General features: G+C 39.0%; 1 protein-coding gene across 1 annotated transcript; it reads right to left on the bottom strand.

Moving 5' to 3' along the window:
• Positions 1–330: 330 nt before the first annotated feature.
• LOC139715688 (transducin beta-like protein 3) lies at positions 331–21,837 on the bottom strand. Its single transcript, XM_071627237.1, has 25 exons — positions 21,783–21,837; positions 18,379–18,526; positions 17,867–17,914; positions 17,008–17,085; positions 16,111–16,259; positions 15,292–15,384; positions 14,579–14,732; positions 13,360–13,462; positions 12,419–12,642; positions 11,285–11,426; positions 10,909–10,967; positions 10,322–10,428; positions 9,382–9,520; positions 8,583–8,744; positions 7,808–7,876; positions 7,206–7,276; positions 6,301–6,457; positions 5,675–5,733; positions 4,669–4,772; positions 4,011–4,082; positions 3,291–3,449; positions 2,147–2,234; positions 1,238–1,805; positions 959–1,045; positions 331–474 (listed from the first exon to the last, which is right to left on the bottom strand). Exons 1-25 carry the CDS (start codon positions 21,803–21,805, stop codon positions 331–333), a joined length of 3,207 nt encoding a protein of 1,068 aa, XP_071483338.1. The 5' UTR covers positions 21,806–21,837.
• Between the last annotated feature and the right edge of the window lie 214 nt (positions 21,838–22,051).

Genomic DNA, 22,051 nt, shown 5'->3' with positions numbered 1-22,051 from the left:
AATTCACATATATGCTTATCTTGTTTATTATTTTGCTCGGCTCAAAGCAAGAATACAATGTTTATAAACTTCATCCATGGCGCAGGGCTCTGTAAGATTATGAAGATTGTAGCCACAGTAAGCACGACCACCACGAAACCATCTCGCCAAGAACTGATTGGCTGTGAGTGTGCAATTGTTGCTATGGTAACCTCACTTATTGCACCCGACAAATGTTTCTCTTTCCAAAACAGGCATGAGACCAAACAAAAAGATCATTGTTATGTGCTGGTCTATCTCTTTATCACATTATAGCATGATCTTCCCAGAGCTGATGCGAAAGTTGTGATTTCAAGACGTTGATGAGACCTTCTTTCTCGATCTCAGCTTGTTGCCATAGGGACTGGGCGTCGACTTCCTGGCAACTTTCTCTGATGCTGGTGTAGCCTTGGCAGATGCCTTCCTCTTTGAGCCCCGCCCACTGTGTGCTGGAGTCTGCAGAGTGATCGACAAGAGAGCCGATTTGATCGGTGAGGCAAAACGTGATTTAAAACAGAATACAGAGTTATGGCAGTGCGTAATCGCAAACTACACTGTAATATATTGCACTACCAATGAAATGGAACGCTGGATGTATTCTGGTCTGTAATTGTTGTTGGGTGCTGACAACACAAATCACACTCAGTAAAGTTTGAAATCATAAAAACATGGTGGAAGCTTCTTTTTTACCACAGAGCAACATTTCAAATCAAAAAGATAATGATGTTGTACATAAAAAAGTGAAACCTTCAAATATTCAAACTATATTCACAGATATAGATAAACTCTTTTTATTTCTTATTGTAAACAAGGAGGTAGTTTGCTTTGGGAAACATAAAACTTGACTATTCAGACACTAAATGCCATCTAGGCCTCACAAGATTTCTGGTGGCTTTTTTTTTTGGTAAGTCATGTGAGAAGAGAAAGACTGACATCATACCTTCTCCTTTCCTGCTCTTGTCGCCTTCTTGACTTTGCTTGTGGGATCACTCTGCCTTGCATCACCATTGGGGTTCTCCCTTGGGCTCTTCAGAGAATGTTTGGACCTGGTCCTTGAGCTCACTCTGCTAGTCGGCTTCCTCGATTTCGGAGATGTTGTATCCTCCCTTGTACTGTGTGCACCATCTTCTCCATCATCACCACCATCACCATTATCACCATCATCATCACCATCATCATCTTCATCTTCATCATCTTCATCACTGTCCAATGAACTCACTGGAATGGGATTCTGGCCTGCTTTTACAGGCAGTTCATCCTCACTTCCACCCTCCTCAGACGCATCCAAGTCTTCGTCCTCTGCTTCCTTGGTCTCTGTCGACACCTGTTCAGCACTCTCAGCTGATGTTTCATGCTTGCTGGTCCTATTCTCAGCATCATCTCCTTCCTCTTCCTCTTCCTCTCCATCTTCATCCATCTCTTTATCCGCCACTTTCCTAGATCTCATTCTGACTGGTTTAATACTTTTGGCAGGTGTTATATGCTTGCTAGTCCTTTTCCTAATCTTCTTCTCCTCCTCCTCCTCCTCTTCCTCCTCCTCTTCCTCCTCCTCATCATTTTCCTCATCATCATTTTCTTCCTCATCCTTCCCTTCCTCCATCTCTTCATCATCATCCTCGTCACTTTTCTCCTCATCGTATTTTGAATCTCTTATCCTATCAGCAGCACCAGACTTGTCCAGGAAGAAATCTCCAATCCCTGTGTCGGCATCTGGAGGCAGAGTTGTAAGTGGTCTATCCTCGGGCTTCCTCCTGTCTATAGGAGTCTCTTCCAAATGTCCACTAGACCTGCCAAAATTGGAAGAAAAAATGATTATATTTAACTTCATTGTTGTTTGTGAAGGAGGAAACCATAAATCAAACACTGGCGTTTACAGAGTAGATACTGTATACAATTTTTTTTTTTTTTTTACTAATTACTCTGTAACAAAACAAAATTTGCATTTTTTATTCATAATCTAAACTGATTATCATTCATTCTAATATATTTAACCATTCATGACTACACAAAATATGGTTTGGCATGCACAAATATCATCCTTACAGGAAAGGACAGACCAATATTTGTACATGTACAACAAAATTATCAATACAATCGCTAAATAAGGGGGGAAAATGATGAAACTCACGATTCAGTTGCCCTCCTCATGACTTGCCAAGTGTACTGGACAAACATGGCCTGCTGGGTCAGTCTCGACAGGCGCTGGTAATGTCGCTCTGAAACAAAGAGTTGAATTAACACATACAGTCTACACAGTGTCTGAGAACCATTACTTTAAAAAAAAGGGTTGAAGACTTACTTCTTTTGAATGAATTACACATTTTTAATCATAAAACTGACAATTTGATCAAAAGCCAAGTACTGTATTCATTCTTCTCTGTGAGATTTAAAGGTTTTCAAAACTAAAACAAAACCAAGTATAGTTCCCTCTATCTGTACAAGAAATGAAGACCACTATAAAAGCATGGGGGAGCAACCCAAACATCGACTAAAAAACTGTGGAACACAAGGAGTAGTATGTTAAAGGGAAGTAGGATCATACATTGCCATTATTTTCCTACTTTGTTGTAAGATTAAACTAAAACAGACACCTTTGTTTAGTTGCAATAGTCTATCATAAAATGGGCTATTGAATCTCTGCAATCTGATTGGTCAATTGTAATGCATCGTTTTTTACTGATGATGCAAACTGAGCCATGTGTCTGGTAAAATCCGAATGCATGGCTCAAGTCTTGTATAGTGTTGTAGGTGTACCAGACGCATGATGGGGGAAATGGTTGTATTTCATGAATTTACAGGCCCATTTTATAACACTAATGATGCACAGGCCTATTTCGTGGATCTGTGAGAACTGGATGCTATCGTTTAACTTTGGAACAGTCTAAAACCCACTCGCTGCGCTCTTGGGTTTAAACAGTTCCAAAGTTAAACTTGTGCATCCAATTCTCACCGATCCACTATGTCCTGTGCATCAGTTGTATACTACATCAGGATGATAAAACAGACACAGTCAGTTCTATTTTCATTACAAATATTGAAATCAGACTTTCAAATTTGACCTACTACATAATAAAACAACTGTAGACAAGATTCAAATCACTCTGAGACTTTCCTCACTTACTGCGGTCAACATTGAGCTCAGGGTACCCCCCCCCCCCCAAAAAAAAAAAAGAAGAAGAAGAAGAAGAAGAAGAAGAAGAAGAAGAAGAAGAAGAAGCATTGTGAGGAAGAAGAAGAAGCATTGTGACAAGTAATAACACTTCAAATCATACCTGTGTATGGAATGAGGCCTTCCAGTACTGTCCGCATGCCAGGAAACTTCGCGAGGTCGTCTGGGTCGTGGGAGCGGAGGACGATGGCAACGACAGACTGGGCCACGTGGCAGTGCTTGGAGTTTGTGTTCCAGACCTGAGCAAACTTCAAGATGGCCGCTACAGGAGGACACAAGAATGAAGGGAATCAAGACATCATTGAATAAAGAATTAATTTAGAAAGCCAACAATAGAATAAAATGAAGCATAGCTTCCCATATGCCACCGCACACAAAAGCACCGTCTTCATAGTATTGCAGTTATCTGATCAATTCTGACAATCATGTAAATGAGTAACTGTCATGTGATTTATATTTGGACTGTTACTGTAAAAATGTCAAAGGAAACAAAATGTTCGTTCTATCACAGACCAATTCAGATAAATCTGAATCTGAATCCAAACTTAAAACTTATCTGTTCCTCTCACACTGAGGACTGTAATTGCTGCATGTCACTAATGTTCGGAACAATATTGTATTTTTAATTGGTATATGTTGTATTCTTTATTTGGTATAAATTTGTTTTTTGTTTGCCATTTTATTCTTTGTTGACATGTTTGAACATGTATATGCATGTATATATATCTTTTCATTTTTGAAGCGCTATGAGCACTGAAAAGTGGACCTGTGCGCTATACAAGTAGCCACTATTATTATTATAATTATCATATCTGAATCCTACCTATCTGGTCAGCCCTGAGTTTTCCCATCGTCCTCTCCAGTTGATCAAGGCCTCTGGCACCTTCCAGGATTGCTGATTTTTACCAGTCGCAGGAAATGAACAAGAGAAATACTTTAATGCAAAAAAGCACAAATTTCGACAAAAATCTAATTGTTCTGAATGCAAGTTGCCAATAGACATCCTTATGGGTGGGAACAATACAGTAACAAAGTGATGATGCTACAGTCTTTTGGTATAGCTTGGGTTGAAACCAGGTGCACGCACGAATGCTTGGGCCAGGTGAGGTTTTTTAGAACCAGTTTCTACAGCGATGAATGGCTATAATATCATACTTTGGTACTCTATTGTTTGATGGGGGAGTGAATATATTCAAGAGCCTTGAAAATGTAACAAAACGGCATCTTTGAAGGCAGAGACATACTAATGACACATACGCTGGCAAACTTTACATTGACAGAGAAAGTAAATAGTGACTCAATTCCTGTTTGAATACAGCTGCTTTCATTCCAACACCAAAGTAAAAATAAGTAAGTCCATTCAACATTTGATACACATATATTTGATATCATTTTTCATCAAAAGATGAAAACTGGGAGGATTTGCTGAAGGGTAGCATCAAAATGAAGAAATAGAATAAAGATCTCTTTTCCTGACTTACTCTTGATTATGCCCAGGGCCTTGTAGGGCTGGTCAAGAGTGATGGCTAGACCAAGGGCCTTGGTGAACTTCTTGGACTGAAGTAGGTTGGACAGCTCCTGCTCCCTGTCACCAGACGGATGGACAGATAAAAGATAAACAGTGAGTTGGACAGTAGAAAGATATGTCGTTACAAAGAGAGGACAGGTGAATATATGTGACCCGCTACAACAAAAGGATCCTAAAGTCGCTGACGGGCGAGCCAAGTAAGGCCCAGAAAAATGCTATTTTCAGGCCTTTCCTCTGATCATTTAGCTTTGAAATTTCGGCAGATGATAGAAGATACATTAGACTACAAAATTATGTTAAAAACAGAAATCCGAACGTTTTGACAGATTTTGGTGATCTGACTTCAAACTCGATTTTCTCGGCTCACCCGTCAGCGACTTTAGGATCCTTTTGTTGTAGCGGGTCACATATTGATGTAGAATCAGTAAAGAATAAAAGCAATCACATTTTCAATACATTCTTGACAATGATGATGATGATGATAATAACAATGATGATGATGATAATAATAATAATGATGATGATGATGACGACGATGATGATGGTGATGATGAGGAAGGAGCAGAAATTTCTATGCCCTGACATTTGAAGAATCTGTTCAACAGTGAGTTGACTGCAATTTGGCTCACGATAATGCACACAATACAACTTCCGGTTTTCCACCATGAGAGGTTTGGGGCCCATGTGATTTCCGTTTCAGTATGATTCACATTCTTCCTGGCATAAGTACTGATCTAAAAAAGGAGCTCCTTTCTGCAAATTATGACCACTGCACCACTCAACGCTGATAGGATCTCACTGACCAAAACATCTAGAGACCACATCCGTTCAGGGACAAAAATCATTTAAACCGCAAAGTACATGTGTTATATGGTAAATGGCATACCACCGAAACATTGCAGCCGAAAGTAAGGTAGGTATGCCTTGAGGATGTTTGGGGGGGGGGGGGGGGTACTCACCTAAGAATCTGATCTTCCTCCTTCTCTGCCTGCTCCTCCAGCTCAATCTGGGTCACATCCTGTATAATATGACAGAAACAAATAAACATTTATTAGGAAATTACCCACTCTGATGTGCCAAAAAGCTCCACACAAAATTTTCTGTCAAATAAACAAGTGTAATGCAGTCCCAAAGCTTTTGATGTTTAATACACATCTCAGTATCATTACAGAGAATAAAGTCCTATCTTCAGGTCAGCATGAAACGAAATTTAGAGCACAAGTGGTAATCATTTGTATGGAGCATCAGTCCAATTGAAGCAATTACATTTACGCAATTTTCATGCCACATCCAGCAGCTTGAGTGATAGGATTGTGTGAGTGTCTACTAGATCACTCAATGCAGAATAACACCCTTATGATTAGAGCTAGATCTAGCCTCTTTGCATGAAATTAAGAACAAAAACGATACTGTATGATGCACATATTGAATAATTCATGTATCAATTTGGCCAGCAGTTAATGGATAGCATAGCATTGTAAAGAATTATATACAGTATGGGTATGTAGTCTGACATGTTGAATGGCCATATCTTTCAACAGTGAAAACATGATATTGAAAGGGCTAAATGTGTCGGACAACCCACCTCCCAGATCAAAATGCTAGAGTCTGCTCCAGCTGTCACAAGTCTCTTCTCGGCCCGGTCAGTAATCACTGACCAAACTTTGTCCTCGTGTTCGTCCAGCGTCTTCACACACTCGTTGGACTTGATGGTCCAGAGCTTCAACAGACCATCTGACCCACTGGCATTAATTAGAGACAGTCAAGAGTCGGATTTAGTCAAAACAGCAACAAAATTATGGAGTCCTTTCACACACTTCACAGACACCATTTATCATCGTGATGGCTTAATCTCGACAAGTTGTTGAACTTTGCCATCTGAGTCTAGTACTGATGTTGAAAATGAACAAAGAAACACTTGAGCTAAACAAAGGTTGTGACAACTTATGCTGTCACTTTCACACAATCTATGAACAAATACAGTGTATTACCATGACAACAAAACCACTTCAAAAAAGGTTTATTCTACTACTACTATCTGACACCTCCTGTCCACTGGAAAATTTCTACCCCTATGGAGAGAACGATAAATCCAGTCATGTACATATTTCCACTTTTTAAAGCATTGACAGCCATTTCCAATAGCAATTTTATCATTCTTTCATTTCTTAATTTTTTTTTCTTTCCATATTCCCTTTTTCAAGGTGGTTACAGGCTGGTGAACTTAAAGATGTCTGATGGATGATTTCTAGCAGACAAGAAACCATTCTTTATATCTCATGAAATAGATAACTCTCAATCAAGAAATGTTGCATCAGAGCTCAGGCCTACTTGTAATACAACAAATTGTATAATGCTCATACTATATTGGTTTTCTATTAAACAAAACGACACTGTCTTCTCTAGTAATACTTGGCAATGAAGACTCACATTTCCTGTTGTAGACATAATCATTATGGTATAGTTAAACAGTATTTTCAAAACACCTACCTTGAGAAGAGCTGCATCCCTCGTGTCAAGAAAATCACTTTCAGGACCGAGGCATCATGTCCTTCAAAGGTCTGCAGGTAAAAAAACAAAAACAAAATAAAAAGTGTCATTAAGCACAAAGCATATCATCTTCTCTTTGTTCACCTGACATTTCTGCCCACACAGGACATGTGACTACTCATTCTTTTTTGTAGGAATAGTATCACTGGTGACATTTGTATTAATTCTTATCAAACATTATGATTGTCTAAACATATAAAAATCCCAAAATCTTCAGTTTTATTAGACAGTTAGAATATCATTGAAGACAAGCACAGTATACCATAATTGGAAGCTCATCTGAACTTTCAAGAATCAACTTAAATTCTTTGTGAGACATCCCGCTGGGTAGCAATGGACTTTGTACGTAAATATCTGTGTCATGACGAGGCTTGAACCTTCGTCCCTCAGTCCACTGGACCACACTGCCTGTCACAGGGCAATTCAAAGCACATCATTCTGAGCAAGCCTCAAAAGGTACATAAATGACTGTATCATTTGACACACAAGAAGGATGTTTGCGACTGCTAGCTGGAACTACACAGCATCAATTCTTTCCTCACCTTTACACAGCTAAAGTCCGAGAGAGCCCATATTTTGATGGTTCCATCAGCAGAGCTCGTTGCTAGGGCCTGGGTGGAAGAAATGATGCATATCGAACCAATGATATTTTTTGCATCTAACATCACTCCTTACACAAAAAAGAGTGAGATGGTAATCAAAATTTAGTTTACAGCAAACTGTATCTGCTTTAAGTCTACTTCACTTATCACTTGCTTGACAAGTCACAATCATGCCTTGCCCAATTTTCAGGGTTACACAGGAGTTCATGATTAGCGCATGTCTCATTTGACCCCTACACCAGAGACCTTCAAATAATATGGACATGTGTTGTGATCAATAATTCCTTGTTGAAGCATAGCACCTTTGTACTAAATCAATGTCGATAAAGTGCCTGGAGAGATTTTCTTAAACAGTGTTGATGAATGACTTACACCCTAGGTTCTAATGTAGTCTGAAACACATACAGACAAAATTCAGATTCTCTCAGTTGCCCGGGGATTCTTTTTGTTTTAAAGTCAGTTGCAAATACACAGACATTCTCATTTGACCTTTGTCTTGCACATGCGCAAATTACAACCGTGAACTCCCTTATTGAGCCATGCATAAACAATTTCATCATCGACCCATAAGAACCATCAAAGCAACATACATTCATCTGGTAGTGTCATCATAACAGAAGTTGTCACTGCAGACTAAAAGACTGGAAAACCTCTCATGGAAGCAATCCTTTACTTTGACTTAACAAACATGGAAAAAGTATTCGGTGCAACAAACCTGGTCGGTGGGAGAAAACTGGACACACCAGATGCCCCTGCGGTGACCCCTGAATGACCCGAGAAGTACTTCTTTCTCCATGTGCCACAGTTTGGCCACTTTGTCCTGGGATCCCGTGGCCAGCAGTTTGTCATTGGGGGACAGACACACTGAGTTGATGTCCTACACAGGAAAGAAAGGATGTGTTTGTCAGAAAAACATCAAAACATTGTGTTAAATCTATGTAAAATGATTATTGCTGGTAAGCATATTCTATGCTGTATTGTAATTTTCACTGCTATTTTTTGTACTATGTTACAATATGCACTGAAATCATTTTAAAGTTTGAATTGCACTTTTATCAGCAACTTATTTAGACCTCTGAAACTGTTACATCTACAAGTGTGACATGATTGCTGATTTGAGCAATCATTGGAAAAAAAAAATGACAAGAAATCAACACATACCTGGCACATGCATTCAATATTAGCCAGAAACAAGCAAAGGTAAAGAAGCAGCAGTTCTTTAGATCCTTTTGTGCCACATGGCCTTTAAACAAATGCATAACCTCCAGTAAAAAGGTGATGTTAACGTTCTCACTCCCCACCAAACAATATTGTTTCTACAACTGCAGGCTGTTTTGTTTTAATTTTTAACAAACTAGGATAGAAATTTTTGCAGTATGTATATGTGAGATTAGCACATTCTTCATGGTTACTGGATCTGAAAAGATTAACTAATTTCTGCATAGCAAACACTGTATTTTTAAGACAAAAAAAAATATTCTTGAAAAATATTTTTATATTATGCAAAATCATACCTTGTCGTGTGCCTTTTCAGTGAAGGAAACCTTCATGTGGACTGGTTTGCTGATCTCGTCTGCTGATGTGCGCTGCGGTATTTTCCATACCTTCAGTGTGCAGTCTTCACTTCCAGATACACAGAACTTGGATGACAGTCTGTGCAAGCATAGAATACAATGGTTAAACAAACAAACAAACACACAAACTGAAATGGTACAACCACATACTTACAGCCTACTTGCACTAAAGGAATGTCCTCTTTAGTCTTACTCACAGCTTACTAAACACATTATCTTCCAGTTGGGATGTGACTTGAATGAGCATTCTCACAGCTGAAAGGTAGCATAGCAAAAATAGTAAAGGTTTGCTAGGCAACTTTGAGTTCGGGAAAAAATCCATACATTCCAAAAGTTTACATCATTAAAATATGCAATAATAAGAGTGTGGCATTTCAGATTTTTATCAAAACAAAAAGCATGTTATAGCTTAACAGGCTGAAAGGGCAACAAAGTAAAAAACACAAACAAAAACAAATGTAAGAATATCATCACTTCTACAGGTCAGAAAAATTGAGTTCATATGCAGATGTAACTTTGACATCAAATCTGGTCATATCTTTCATGGTCCTATTCATAATTTATATATGTTTCATTAATGTTTTCAGTTTATTTAATTCGTCACTTGCTAAAACCACACCATTTTGTGACAACTGCACAGCTGAGAATTGCCAGCACAAAGTTGAACTGAAAATATAATAGTGACAAGTACCTTGACATCAGGTGTCAGAAACAGTAAAGAAAAAAACAACAACAACACAAGAACAATATGACTCAAGACTAATACCATCCATACCACGCTGAACTAAAGACTTCACATCTCAGCAGTGAAAGGCACAAAATATTCCACTGCTACGCTACAAGCTTAACATCTGTGTAAAGGGAATGACGACAGTCTTACCTTGCAGTTGCCACAGCTCCCACAGAGTGGGTGTGGCCAACACCAACAGCCAGGCAGTATACCACATGGGTCGCCACATCCATCTGCCACACCCGCACAGTATTATCCTAGTGGGAAATAGAGAACCATGACTATTCAATCATAGAGCTTATATTTAAAACTATCATCAAAACTAGATTACAGACTTTGCTTGATGATGGCATTCTCCTGAGTCAGCACACTGAAAATGTAGCCATCCACAACAATTCCATGCATTTAAACACTACCATAAATTTTAACCAACCTGAAAAACTATCATGCAAAACAATTATGCAAAACTCTCTTCCCCCACAAAATAAAGTCAATATTTGTCATTCAAAAGAAAAATCTGTAGATTTTCATACAGCTTATGTCTGTGATAACTTCAGCCAGATTACACTAGGTGCTAATCCTGACCCAGTTAATAGGTCGTTGACTTAATTTTCTTTCCTGTCAATATGTAAATCAACAAATAATTGTTCCAGTAAATTTGAACCAGGATGCTGAAAGTAGCATCACATACATGATAGCTACTAGAAGTTAAATATTGGTCATGATGCTCTTCTTACCTTAGAACTACTGATAAGCTTCAGGCCCTTCTTGAAAACATCCAGCGCCAGGATAATATCTGCAGGTGGTTGGAATAGAATGTGAAGAACTTCACAGTAAGGGCATTCATTTCTGATCTACGGTTAGTGAAACATGAGTGAACTACTGGATTACTAACATAAAGGGATTTAGAAATCCCTTTCCAAAGAGTGTTTGTTTTTTGTTTTCAATCTGAGTGAAAATACTGGGAAAAACCATGTTCTCATCAAGGTAGCAATAACTTGTAGATGAACCCAAAGCGAATTACAAAACAGTTAAGACTGCTTTGCTTGTGTGAATGGTAAAATACAAGCATGGTTTTGACAAACATTATATCCCAAGGTGGTCAAATTTTACCTGTGTGTCCAGTGAGAATCTGGCAGCCCCCAGATGTAAGGTCAAACACCCGAATCTGCTCACTGTTACTGGCCACTGCCAGATGGGATTCGTCCTTCCCCATCAGCCTCAGGTCAAGGATCTCCTCGTTGTAACCAACAAACTACCGAAGACAAACAAGAAATCATCATTACTTGTCCAAATACACAAATGATTTATACACCAACACTGAGGCAATGTTGGTATATGACACCGTACGTATAGAGACAATGTTGGGATATTACGCCAAACATAATCCATATGCCAACACTGAGGAAATGTTGGCACATGACACCATACATAGCCCATCTAAAATATCAACACAGGAGGCGACACTCATATATGACCCTGTATATAATCCATATACCTTGGCAATGTTGGCACAGTGTATATGACACCATAAATAATGCATATATCAACACATAGGCAATGTTGGCATATGACATCATAATCATATAATCCATATATCAACACTGAAGCAGTGTTAATGTATGAAACCGAACACAATCCATAAAACATTATGGAGGCAATGGTGGCATATACAACACCATAAATAATCCATATATCAACACTGAGACAGTGTTGATATATGGTACCAAGTAGCTTCAGCCCCTTGATGGTACTGAACATAATCCATACACCAACGTGGAGGTAATGTTGGTATACGACACCATACACACTCCATATACCAACAGTGAGCAATGGTGGTATGTGAGACTGTACATAATCCATAAATCAACACTTATGCAATGCTGGCATATGACACCATATATAATCCATAATACCAACACAGTTAAATAGGGTATCATTAGATAGAGGAAATATGACTCTTTTCCATGCCAGTGATTTCAAGGTTATCTATCAAAAATGTAGATTTGTAAAATGAAGATTTCAAAGTTATGTGAACTTTTTGAGTCAGTGTTATACAACTAACACCATTCACACAGATTGATCACACTTTTAAGTTTTATCTTTATATTGAGATGGGCAACTTGCAATTTACTGCAAGTTATATGATAATTGAAATTGATTTCATTTGTTAGTTTCATAAGATGGGTCCCCAGGTCAGAGCACCTATCATGGAGGCATTGGAAAAAAAAATTACCCGCTACTCACTTGTTTCCTCAGTTTGAGCTCTTCCATGCCAAAGAAAAGGATGTTGTGGTCATAGGTTACCACGACGATGGAATTTGTCTCTGCACATAGCATCGCCCCTGTGACGACTGCCAGGTCGTCTTGATCCTCCGGAGCTTGATGTGCCTGTCTCCTGGTCAGCTCAAGAGGGCTCCCTTTCTGCTCAAATAGGCAGCGACCAGAGGATGTCCAAACCTTCAGAATACCTATAAGAGAAAGAAAATGGTGAAGGTAACTTGCTCTATTCCTTTTCCTACTTTTATCAATAATGCATGCTATCATGCAATTCATAAAATGCATCATTTCACGTAGATACACATCAAAAGTATCACCTGTACTAACTGAAGAAATATGAACAATGAACAATGGCAATCAGTCTACTTAAATAGAATATGCTTTTCTTTTATTTCCAGCTTTCAAATTTCATCCAAAACATAACGAAGAATTCAATTTGATCTTAAAAGTTGAGATCAACCTGAAGTTATGGGATGCTGTATGTGATCGTATTCTTACTTCCTGATGAAAATGAAATTTTTGTAGAACTTTACACCAGTAATATGTACACAAAATAAAATAAGCGACAAAAGAATTTTTCTGTCAATATTGATAACAATGGATTCTAAAAACATTGAATAAAACTTAACAGGAAAACCAATGGCATACCATAGACTTATCTTGATCTTACCTATTAAGATTGTCTTAAATTCTTTGTGAAATGCCCCCCCCCCCATTTCATAAATGTAAGAAAACAAAATACATGTACACTCCTACAAAATTAAATCAACTTGTTTTTCCTTCAACAACTTGGTGTCAACACATCAAATTGACACACAAACACACACACACACACACACACACACACACACACACACACACAAACAAACAGTCAAACAAAGTAACAAGCACATATACAAACCATTTACCTTTAGCACCTGCAGTAATGAAGGTAGGCCCTTTCTCATCTCTCTTAGCAGTGAGTATGGGGAAGTCTTCACCTTCTGGGAGGACAATCACAGCTTCAAGGGGCTGGTATTATTTAAAAAAAATATGCTCATATTAGATCACTGCAAACCTCTCTACAACAAAAATATTAATTGGAGCCACTACTGCATAAGCTGTTATTATTCGCACGGGGTTTAACTCTCATGATTTTGTGGATCACTGTTGGACAGCAAATTTCACAATACGCAAAAATGTCGCCATACACTACGGAATTAATGCACTTACAATAGCCTTTGTGTCAAACTGGGAAACATCCCGTGAAAATGTCTGTGACTTCCTCATTCACGAAATATCTGTACGCAAAAATAACAGCTAGTAAAGCATGTTAATAACATCAAGTCAAAGAAATGCATATCATTCACTTCTATCTCATATAAAGGAACATAACCTCCAGCAGCGTATTCACATCGGTCCATGGACCTAATGCAAGACTAATGCAGAATGCCTTATTTTTTAACATATATTGACAGTGAATTAGGGTGGATTACGGTATACGGCAAATCTTTTGCGAGGTTTTTATTTTTGCAAATTTCACGAGTCAGGTGCTATTCTCAAAATTAAAGATACACAAAATTTTTGCCTCTGATCATAATATGAATATGACCTACTCATATACATTTCTCCATTCATAACAGGACTCCACGATCACAAATTTAACCACTCGCGAAATCATTTGGAAGTCCCGATTTGCGAAAATTTAGACTCACTAGATATATGGCGTGTACAGTAATACTTGTCGAGACTGATGCAGGATGCAACTATACCATACTGAAATAAGACAGATGCTAGTGTTCATACTGACAGTCATTTCACACTAGTCACAAAGATGTTGTAAAGCAGCTGCAGAGTCAGTGTGCGACATTGCCATTGTGAACATTGGAAAAAAGTCCTAATGAATGGATATCTTATGCTTAAGAGTCATCTTTGGATGGTACTGTGCATTTTCAATCTATGAGAGAATGTGGCCTCATTAGCTGGTACCCAATGTGAAGATTTACTGCTATTTTCTTTCCCAACATCAGATAATGTAGAATCACAAAGATATGTCACTTGAAAAAGACAGAATCAGAGTAATTCAAATCTATTTCATAATACAAAACCATATGCACACAGATTTAAGTCTTTCACTCTCCGTCATACCTCAAAAACTGGGATGGTTTTCTTGGCCTCCCTCTTGACCAGGTCCCAGATGACCACCACACTGTCACGCCCACTGGACAGCAGTGTCTGTCCATCCTTGGTGAAAGCCAGACCGGTCACTGCCCCATAATGGCTCTCAAGCACTGACAAGCAGCTGGTGTGAGATATTAAAAACATTATTTGTAATTCAGTTTTTATCAGCAAAAACCTTCCAGTTCACATTAATGATTTTTATGTGTTTTATCTACATCGAAGAAGGGTAAAATGGCAATCAGCTGCAATCAAAATTAAAAAAAAAAAAAGATGCCAGAATTATCAATATGAATAAATATGTACTACCCACTGCTGTAAGGGACAAGAACCATCACAGGCTATCAGATTAAAGCTTGGTAGTCTACTGTATATGAATCTTGTCTCTGCAATCAGGAGGTTATGGGTCCGAATCCCAACTGAGTACTGTAAAACCACGTTTGAATCCCTTTCAGGTACTGTAAAACCAGACACATTCACAGCATGAAACTTTTGCGAATTGGAGCTCACAGCATTTTTTACAGCAAGAACATGACACTACCTTTTCAAGCTCAAAACTGCCTCTTTCTCATTCGACTTCTGCTTTCTTTGAATCACTCTGACCTCTGTCATGCATGGTACTACTACACAGCAAAAATAAAAGACAAAAGGCCAGGTACATGTATGGGCCTACATTTACCCACCTGCTAGTCTGCAAATCCCAGACTCTAATGTGGTTGTCATCTGAGACAGAGAAGAGGTGCAGTCTCTCTGGGTCTGGATGGAACTGGACTAGACTAGAAAATAGAAAGACAGATAGGCAGAGAAAATGGTCACTTTGAGAAATCAGACATAAAACATCAGGCATAAAATGCAAATATAGAAACAAAATCTACAAAGATTTTGTCACCACATCATTATACTCCCCAGTATCCTGATTTAAAAGAAAAAAGAAGAAAAAAGCTTCAATGACATTATGACCTTGCTTCATAGCATTACGGTCAAACCTGCTCTAGCAACCACCTGTCTATAATGACTTCCTGCCATAAAAGACCATGAGGAGTCCCCCACAAAGAAAATTGTACTTAAGAATGTGCCTAACATCCAACTGCCTAATGCAACCAGCGACAAATTTGGTTTCCACTGGACAACTCAAAACAGTTTACAATGACTGCCCAGCAGAACACTTTGGCATAGTGATTGGCTTACTATAGTTATGTTGGCAGTTGCTACTAACAAATGCAGCTAAACTTGTTGATGTCTATGGCAAGTGATGATCATTTGAAGGGGAAAGGTGATAGTATTATACACAAATGATTTTATACAGTATATATATGCAGTGGTATCATGGTGTACATGTAATCATTTACGACGAAGAATGTATCTACCACAATGGCTTCTGAATCGAACCTATCTGCAACAACCACCTGGCTATAATGATCATATTCTGTGTTTCCCTTGAGCGGTCGTTGCAGACAGGTCTGACTATATCTATGGCATATGCACTCCTGATGAAGGTTTACCTCACAACACCCCGGGAGCCTTTGAGGTTATGCGTGCAGTACTGGCGAACCACATCCCACAGCTTGATGGTACTGTCACTGCTGCCTGTCGCCAGGAGAGTGGACGTCGGGTCAAAGGCCATGCTGACCACAGGACCTTTGTGAAGTGACTGAATAACATGACATATTAAAAAGTCAAAGAGTGGCCACTTGCACATGTCCTTACATGTCCTGTAAATAGCAATTCTACGCTGTGTAGCACTGTAGTTTATAATCCACTAGAAAAAGTGACAAGCAGCCTTGGATGAAAAAAAAAAAGCAACTTAAGTTTCATGAAAACATAAGCCCTTCTTCCACTTACCGGATACATCAGCTGAAATATATATTCAACCTCAATGTAACTTACCTATAGGACTCTTTGATTGTATGTCTCTAACTTAATTGTTACTGCTGTATACACCCGATACTGCATGGTGGTTTGGTTCAGGGCATTTTCATAATTCGACTAATTTTCATGTATCAAAATTTGTGAATAATAGAATCCATAATAGCTTTTCTGGAAAAAGAAAGGAAAAGATAAAAGAAACAAAGAGTACTATACAACAACAACAAAATCTGAGATGTTCATAAAAATCATCATGATGCCCATCTATCTGTTATGTCTGACTTTGTTGCAAAGTATCTAAATTCATGATGAGGAACAAACTCACTGCCCATACTCAAGACAAAAAACTTGAAATGCAACAAAAAGACCTCAGCGGCAGTGACAAATGAGAAATACAATTACTATCTTAAATGCTTTTCTTACTCCTAGTTTCAGGCAAGCTGATTTTCCTTTCAGACAAGAAAAACTACGAAAAGTAAGAAATGTACTTGTTCTTTGGGCATATCTAGTGTGGATCACTGCCTGATAGCTACCTGCCATGTTCTCGTACACACTCCATTCCTCCAGTCCCACTGTTTGAGTAAGGAGTTTCTGTAAGCAATCACAAGGATCTAGAAAAGAGAACACAACAGTACTTTAATAACCCCATCATAGCCTAAGGGCAGATTATCCTATGTAATAGCTTTGAAAAAATCTTACCTCCATCCTGATGTAGAAGTCTTGGTTTATTTTATTTTATATCATTTTATTTTTGTTCTGTATTTTTCTGGCATCCATCTGCTGTCTGACTGAAAAGTTTTGAGCACACTTCCTTCAACACTATAAGCATGACTGAAAAGGATTTAATTGATGTAGCCTTTTTCCTTCTTTCTTTCCTTCTGAATAAAATCATTTGCACAAATCATATAATCAAATGTATTCTACAGACATGTCATTACTAGTAATTATCACGGTTATCATTTGGTAAAACTTCTGACAGAATACCTAATTTGTATTTCTACAGTCACGCATAAGACAAACAAAATGCTTATGTGTATGTGTCCAGCACACTTTCAAGGAAAAAACAACAAACAAACAAACAAAACGTTGCATAGCTTTGTGACCAGGCACTCTTGTTGACAAGTGTACTTTCAAAAAACCCAAATTAATTCACAATAGTAGAGCCACATTGACGTTATGAGAAAATGTATCAATTTAACAAAACAAAGAAACAAAGGAATTGTGGGGGTCATGCACGCGACATGGACAAATAGACAGAAATTGTTGCAAATTTAGACTACTTGTATCCACAAGACAATCTTGCACAAAGCTTCCATCAAATTTTACATTTCTCCAGAGTAAAAATGGCATGCAGTTAAAACAAAAAAAGTCAAAGATTTTTCTTTTCCTCACCTCATCATCCTCACTGACAGCAAAGCATGTGACTTCATCAGCACCATCCTAAAAGAGAATGCATTTTTAGAGTTACTTACATGGCAGTGGATAAGAATTTCCCTTTCCCAGTGTAAGTAATAGAGTGGGAGAAGGAGTGTACCAGTGTTGAATTACTCGTATAATAATTACTTACCTTAATCACGGCTGATCGACATTACTGACATAATCATCACCATCAGTATTCACTTATCATCATTGTTTTCAATTTACATCATCAACTTAACTAGATCATTAACATTCTTACTACTTATAATACTATTCTTTATCATTATCACTATGACTTTTGCCATAAATACCAAAACAGCTTATACATGTGTAATAAGTTTTCATGTCATCTTTGTCATCACATCATAATCAACATTGTGCTAACCATATTTGTGGTGCACCAGCTCATAATCAAATACTTTCAAACTTTCACAGCAAATAGGCAGATGAAATTACACACTTACTCCTTACAAATTCTTACTCACATCTTTGATGCTGTGCGCTGTCTTTCCCGTCTCTGAGTTGAGAATATTTACTGCGTCACCATGGGTACAGAAAATGTGCTTCCCATCTGATGAGATGTGAACCTTTCCACCAGTGTAGAAGGCCTCAATGCGATTTGACACCCGAAAACTTGCAAATATCAGACAACAAAAGGAGAAAAGAGCCAAGATGAATTACCTACAGTGTACATAATACATTCCAGAAAAATTTATTTATTCCCTACTTGACAATAAAAAGGATGAACACATTTATTATACAGACCACATCAACATCACCCACACCTATGCTACCATCTGGAAATACAGGATCAACCCAGTGAAGAGTGCCATCCTAGTTTACAGTCACAAATACAACACTACACACACCTGGTATCTTAACGCTGAATAAATTAAATTATCATATTTAGGAAGTTAACCACGATCCTCATGTGGGCATCACCAAATCAATGCAACATCAAGACCCGGCTCCCAACATCATCACATTGTAACACCTTATTTTCCCTCACAGGAGGATCAGCTCGGCAGAACAACTTTTGGCCTCCCACCATTGCAAAGCTGTGGTCCGCGTACTGTATCCCCACGATGTTGTAAGGACGTGCCATAGTGAAGCTCAACAAACATTCTTGGGAAAAGCTTCACTCTGCACAGGCTCTCCTCTTCAAGAAACTCCTAGGCCTCCCAAAGAGTGCTGTGAATGAAGCTGTCTTCCTTTTGACAGGCATCCTTCCCCTCTCCCTTCAAGCTGATCTCTTTACTATTCTCTCCCTGGACAACTAGAATCTAGTCACACTGCCCTCAGACAGCTTCGAACACTGGATCCTCCTTCACACTCTGGCAAACAACACTCCCTCCATCCCCTACTGGAAGCATCTCCTTGCCAAGCTCAATTTACCCTCGCTCCTCTCTGGCACCTCTAGCTTTGACTAACCCAGCTGGAAAAGGCTGCGCCGTCAGGCTATCCACGACTACCACAATGCTCAGATTCGTGATGCCATAAAAAGGCACACCCTTGCTCTATAGAAGCAATGTAGCAGCTGTCCAACCCGTGCTAGAATGTTCCAAGCTGCCCTGCCTCCACATCTCCGTAATGCCTCAAGAATCTGCTCCAAGCTTGCAAACTCGCACCTACCCAATGCAAGTCCTCCACCTCCATCTGTAAAATCTGTGGCATTGTGGAAGAGAACACCACCCACTTTGTTGCCTCTTGTCCAGTCCTTCAAACTCAGAGCTGCACTCATTCAGCATATCCTTGCACTCAACCCTCCACACCACGTTACCCAGGTCAGGCATTCACTGCAAACGACATCTCCATCCTTGCCACTAGCATTTTATTCCCTTTTCTATCAATACCTACCTCTCTTTCTACCAACATTACGACCCACTGCCTCCGATACATCCTTAAAATTCACCTTGTATGCCTGGACATTACCTCACAGCTTGACGCGGATAACCGCTGATCTCCGAATACCAGAGCAGAGGAAGAATAACCAAGAAGAAAAAGTATCAAGTACATGTACATAATGACAAATTGTGTCACACGGCGTCTGGTCGGACTATCTGGATATGTGCCACCCCCATCAAGACATAAAATAGAACACGATGTACAGGCTACAGCCTGTACAGGATACACAAGTCACAGGGTTTGAAAATTCTAGAGTCTTCTTCTTCTTCTTCTTCTTCCGGGTGAAGTACTGACCTCTGGAAAGAGTATTTTCGTACTTTGTGCAGTGCTGAAACTAGTGTGCCACGCTGCATTGTTTGACGCTTTTTTGATGTTGTTGCAATTGATGTAATATAGAGTAACTGCGTCAGTAAGCGGCCGTGCAGCCGTTCGCGGCAGGTACAACATACACGGTAATATACAGCTAAACACAGCATTGCACTGTTACATGCACACTACACATATACTAACACACTAGCAATCAACAAAAACCAACCGATAAAATGGGCACGATCTCTGACGAAAGTGAAATTTTCTCACCTAAATGACAACATATCGCATCCAAAATGAAATTTTCGGTACTTCTTAACATAACAGTTAAGAAACAATGGTCCAAGAAACTGGATTTTTTGTCGTTTTCTCGATGTTCATGGATTTTGAAAACATATCCTCACGTAAACTAGAATTTTCGCGAGCCGATGTGGGCCGCCATTTTTTTCGGAAAGTGGATGTTACCATCGAAAAAAAATGAGAAAAACACGAGAAAGACATCAACAACACCGCCAGAATTGCGATCTTGTTTGCGGCCAATGCATGTGCGCACGCTATTTTCACGTGCTTTCGCAATGGGAATTGGCGCTTACGCAATGTTCGCGAGACATGTGAAGGCGTTCAGCTAAAGATCGCGGAGCACGCGCGTATTGTATAGGGATTGTACATCGTGCCGCAAGCAGAAATACTACGTCGCATATCGCCCTTATCGGCGAAAATTGTGCCGGGTTTTGCCCTGGTAAATCATGAAAACTGCGTTGGTCAATGGTAAATTTCTTTCATGAAAACAATTGCGTTAATGAATAATCTTGTCTATGATATATGAAATGGTTGAAAATAATTTGCCTGATTTGTTTACAAGTTGGAAAAACTATTAACAATGCTTAAACTGCTGCAAACGGGATATTTTACTCTATAAAAAGTAAAAAAATGCTCTTTGTGCAAGTAAAATTAGCTCCTCTTCCAACTAGATTTGACGCAGTGTCACCCCAACCAGCTGCCTCCTAAACTGTTCGAGGGAAGAAGCAGATGTCACACTGGTGGGGAGCTGGTTCCAGAAGAGTATGACACTTGGGAAGAAGGAGTTTTGAAAGCCAGAGGTCCTGCAGAATTGTTGTCGATATTGAGTAGGTCTTCGTCCAGATGATCATGTTACCGGGCAAATGTAAGGTGGTTCAGGTGGAATAGCAATCAGTTGATTGCTACTGTCTAGGGTACTCTAGCTCCTGACTAACAACATAAAACAACTGTGGCTCTTTGACCGAGTGTGAGGTATGCAAAAATTATTTGATTTGTTGACGTTATTGTCGTTAGGGTTAGTTGAAGTAGGCCTACTGTACTAATTAATGATACCTTAGTGATACAATTACAACTTCTTTCGGTTAATTAACACCTCTGAACATGTATGCTGAATACGGACGAGATATACCATACACGAGTGTGGTCAGACCTATTCCACTGATTTGAGTGTAGTCAAACCTATCACTAACATGAATTCTAGCGACTGGGACTGATATGCTGCATCGTGCTCGACGCAAGACTCTAAATCCAACACAGCACCTATTGATAATTTCCTCGGACCACAAACACTAACCTAATATTACACTTTCAATCACATTTTCATTATTTTGTTGATTAAATCAAGTATCACAGAGTAGAATCATGAGTATCTTACTTCGATTTCAGGGAAGCGGCCATGCTTGGCGTTCCGTCTGGTGCACATGGACTCGATCATGTGAACGAAGTGAAGGTTGCGCACATTTTTTTTTTTTTTCTGGGAACCGACTGGTAAAAAAGTCTAGCTACTAGTGTTGCTCACCTGCGAAGGACGAACAACTGTAAACAACGGCAATTCTGCACAAAATTTAACTCATCGAAACCGTTCAATAAATTCCAAAGAGAAGACAAGTGAAATACCAAGCCAGCAAATAGTTTTTTTAATGA

The sequence above is a fragment of the Diadema antillarum genome, unplaced genomic scaffold (assembly GCF_040938485.1).
Source record: "Diadema antillarum isolate AM-2024a unplaced genomic scaffold, OU_Dant_1.0 scf00000053, whole genome shotgun sequence".
Classification (NCBI taxonomy): Eukaryota; Metazoa; Echinodermata; class Echinoidea; order Diadematoida; family Diadematidae; genus Diadema; species Diadema antillarum.
Note: the sequence above shows the minus strand (reverse complement) of the source record. Positions and strands in the feature narration are given on the sequence as shown.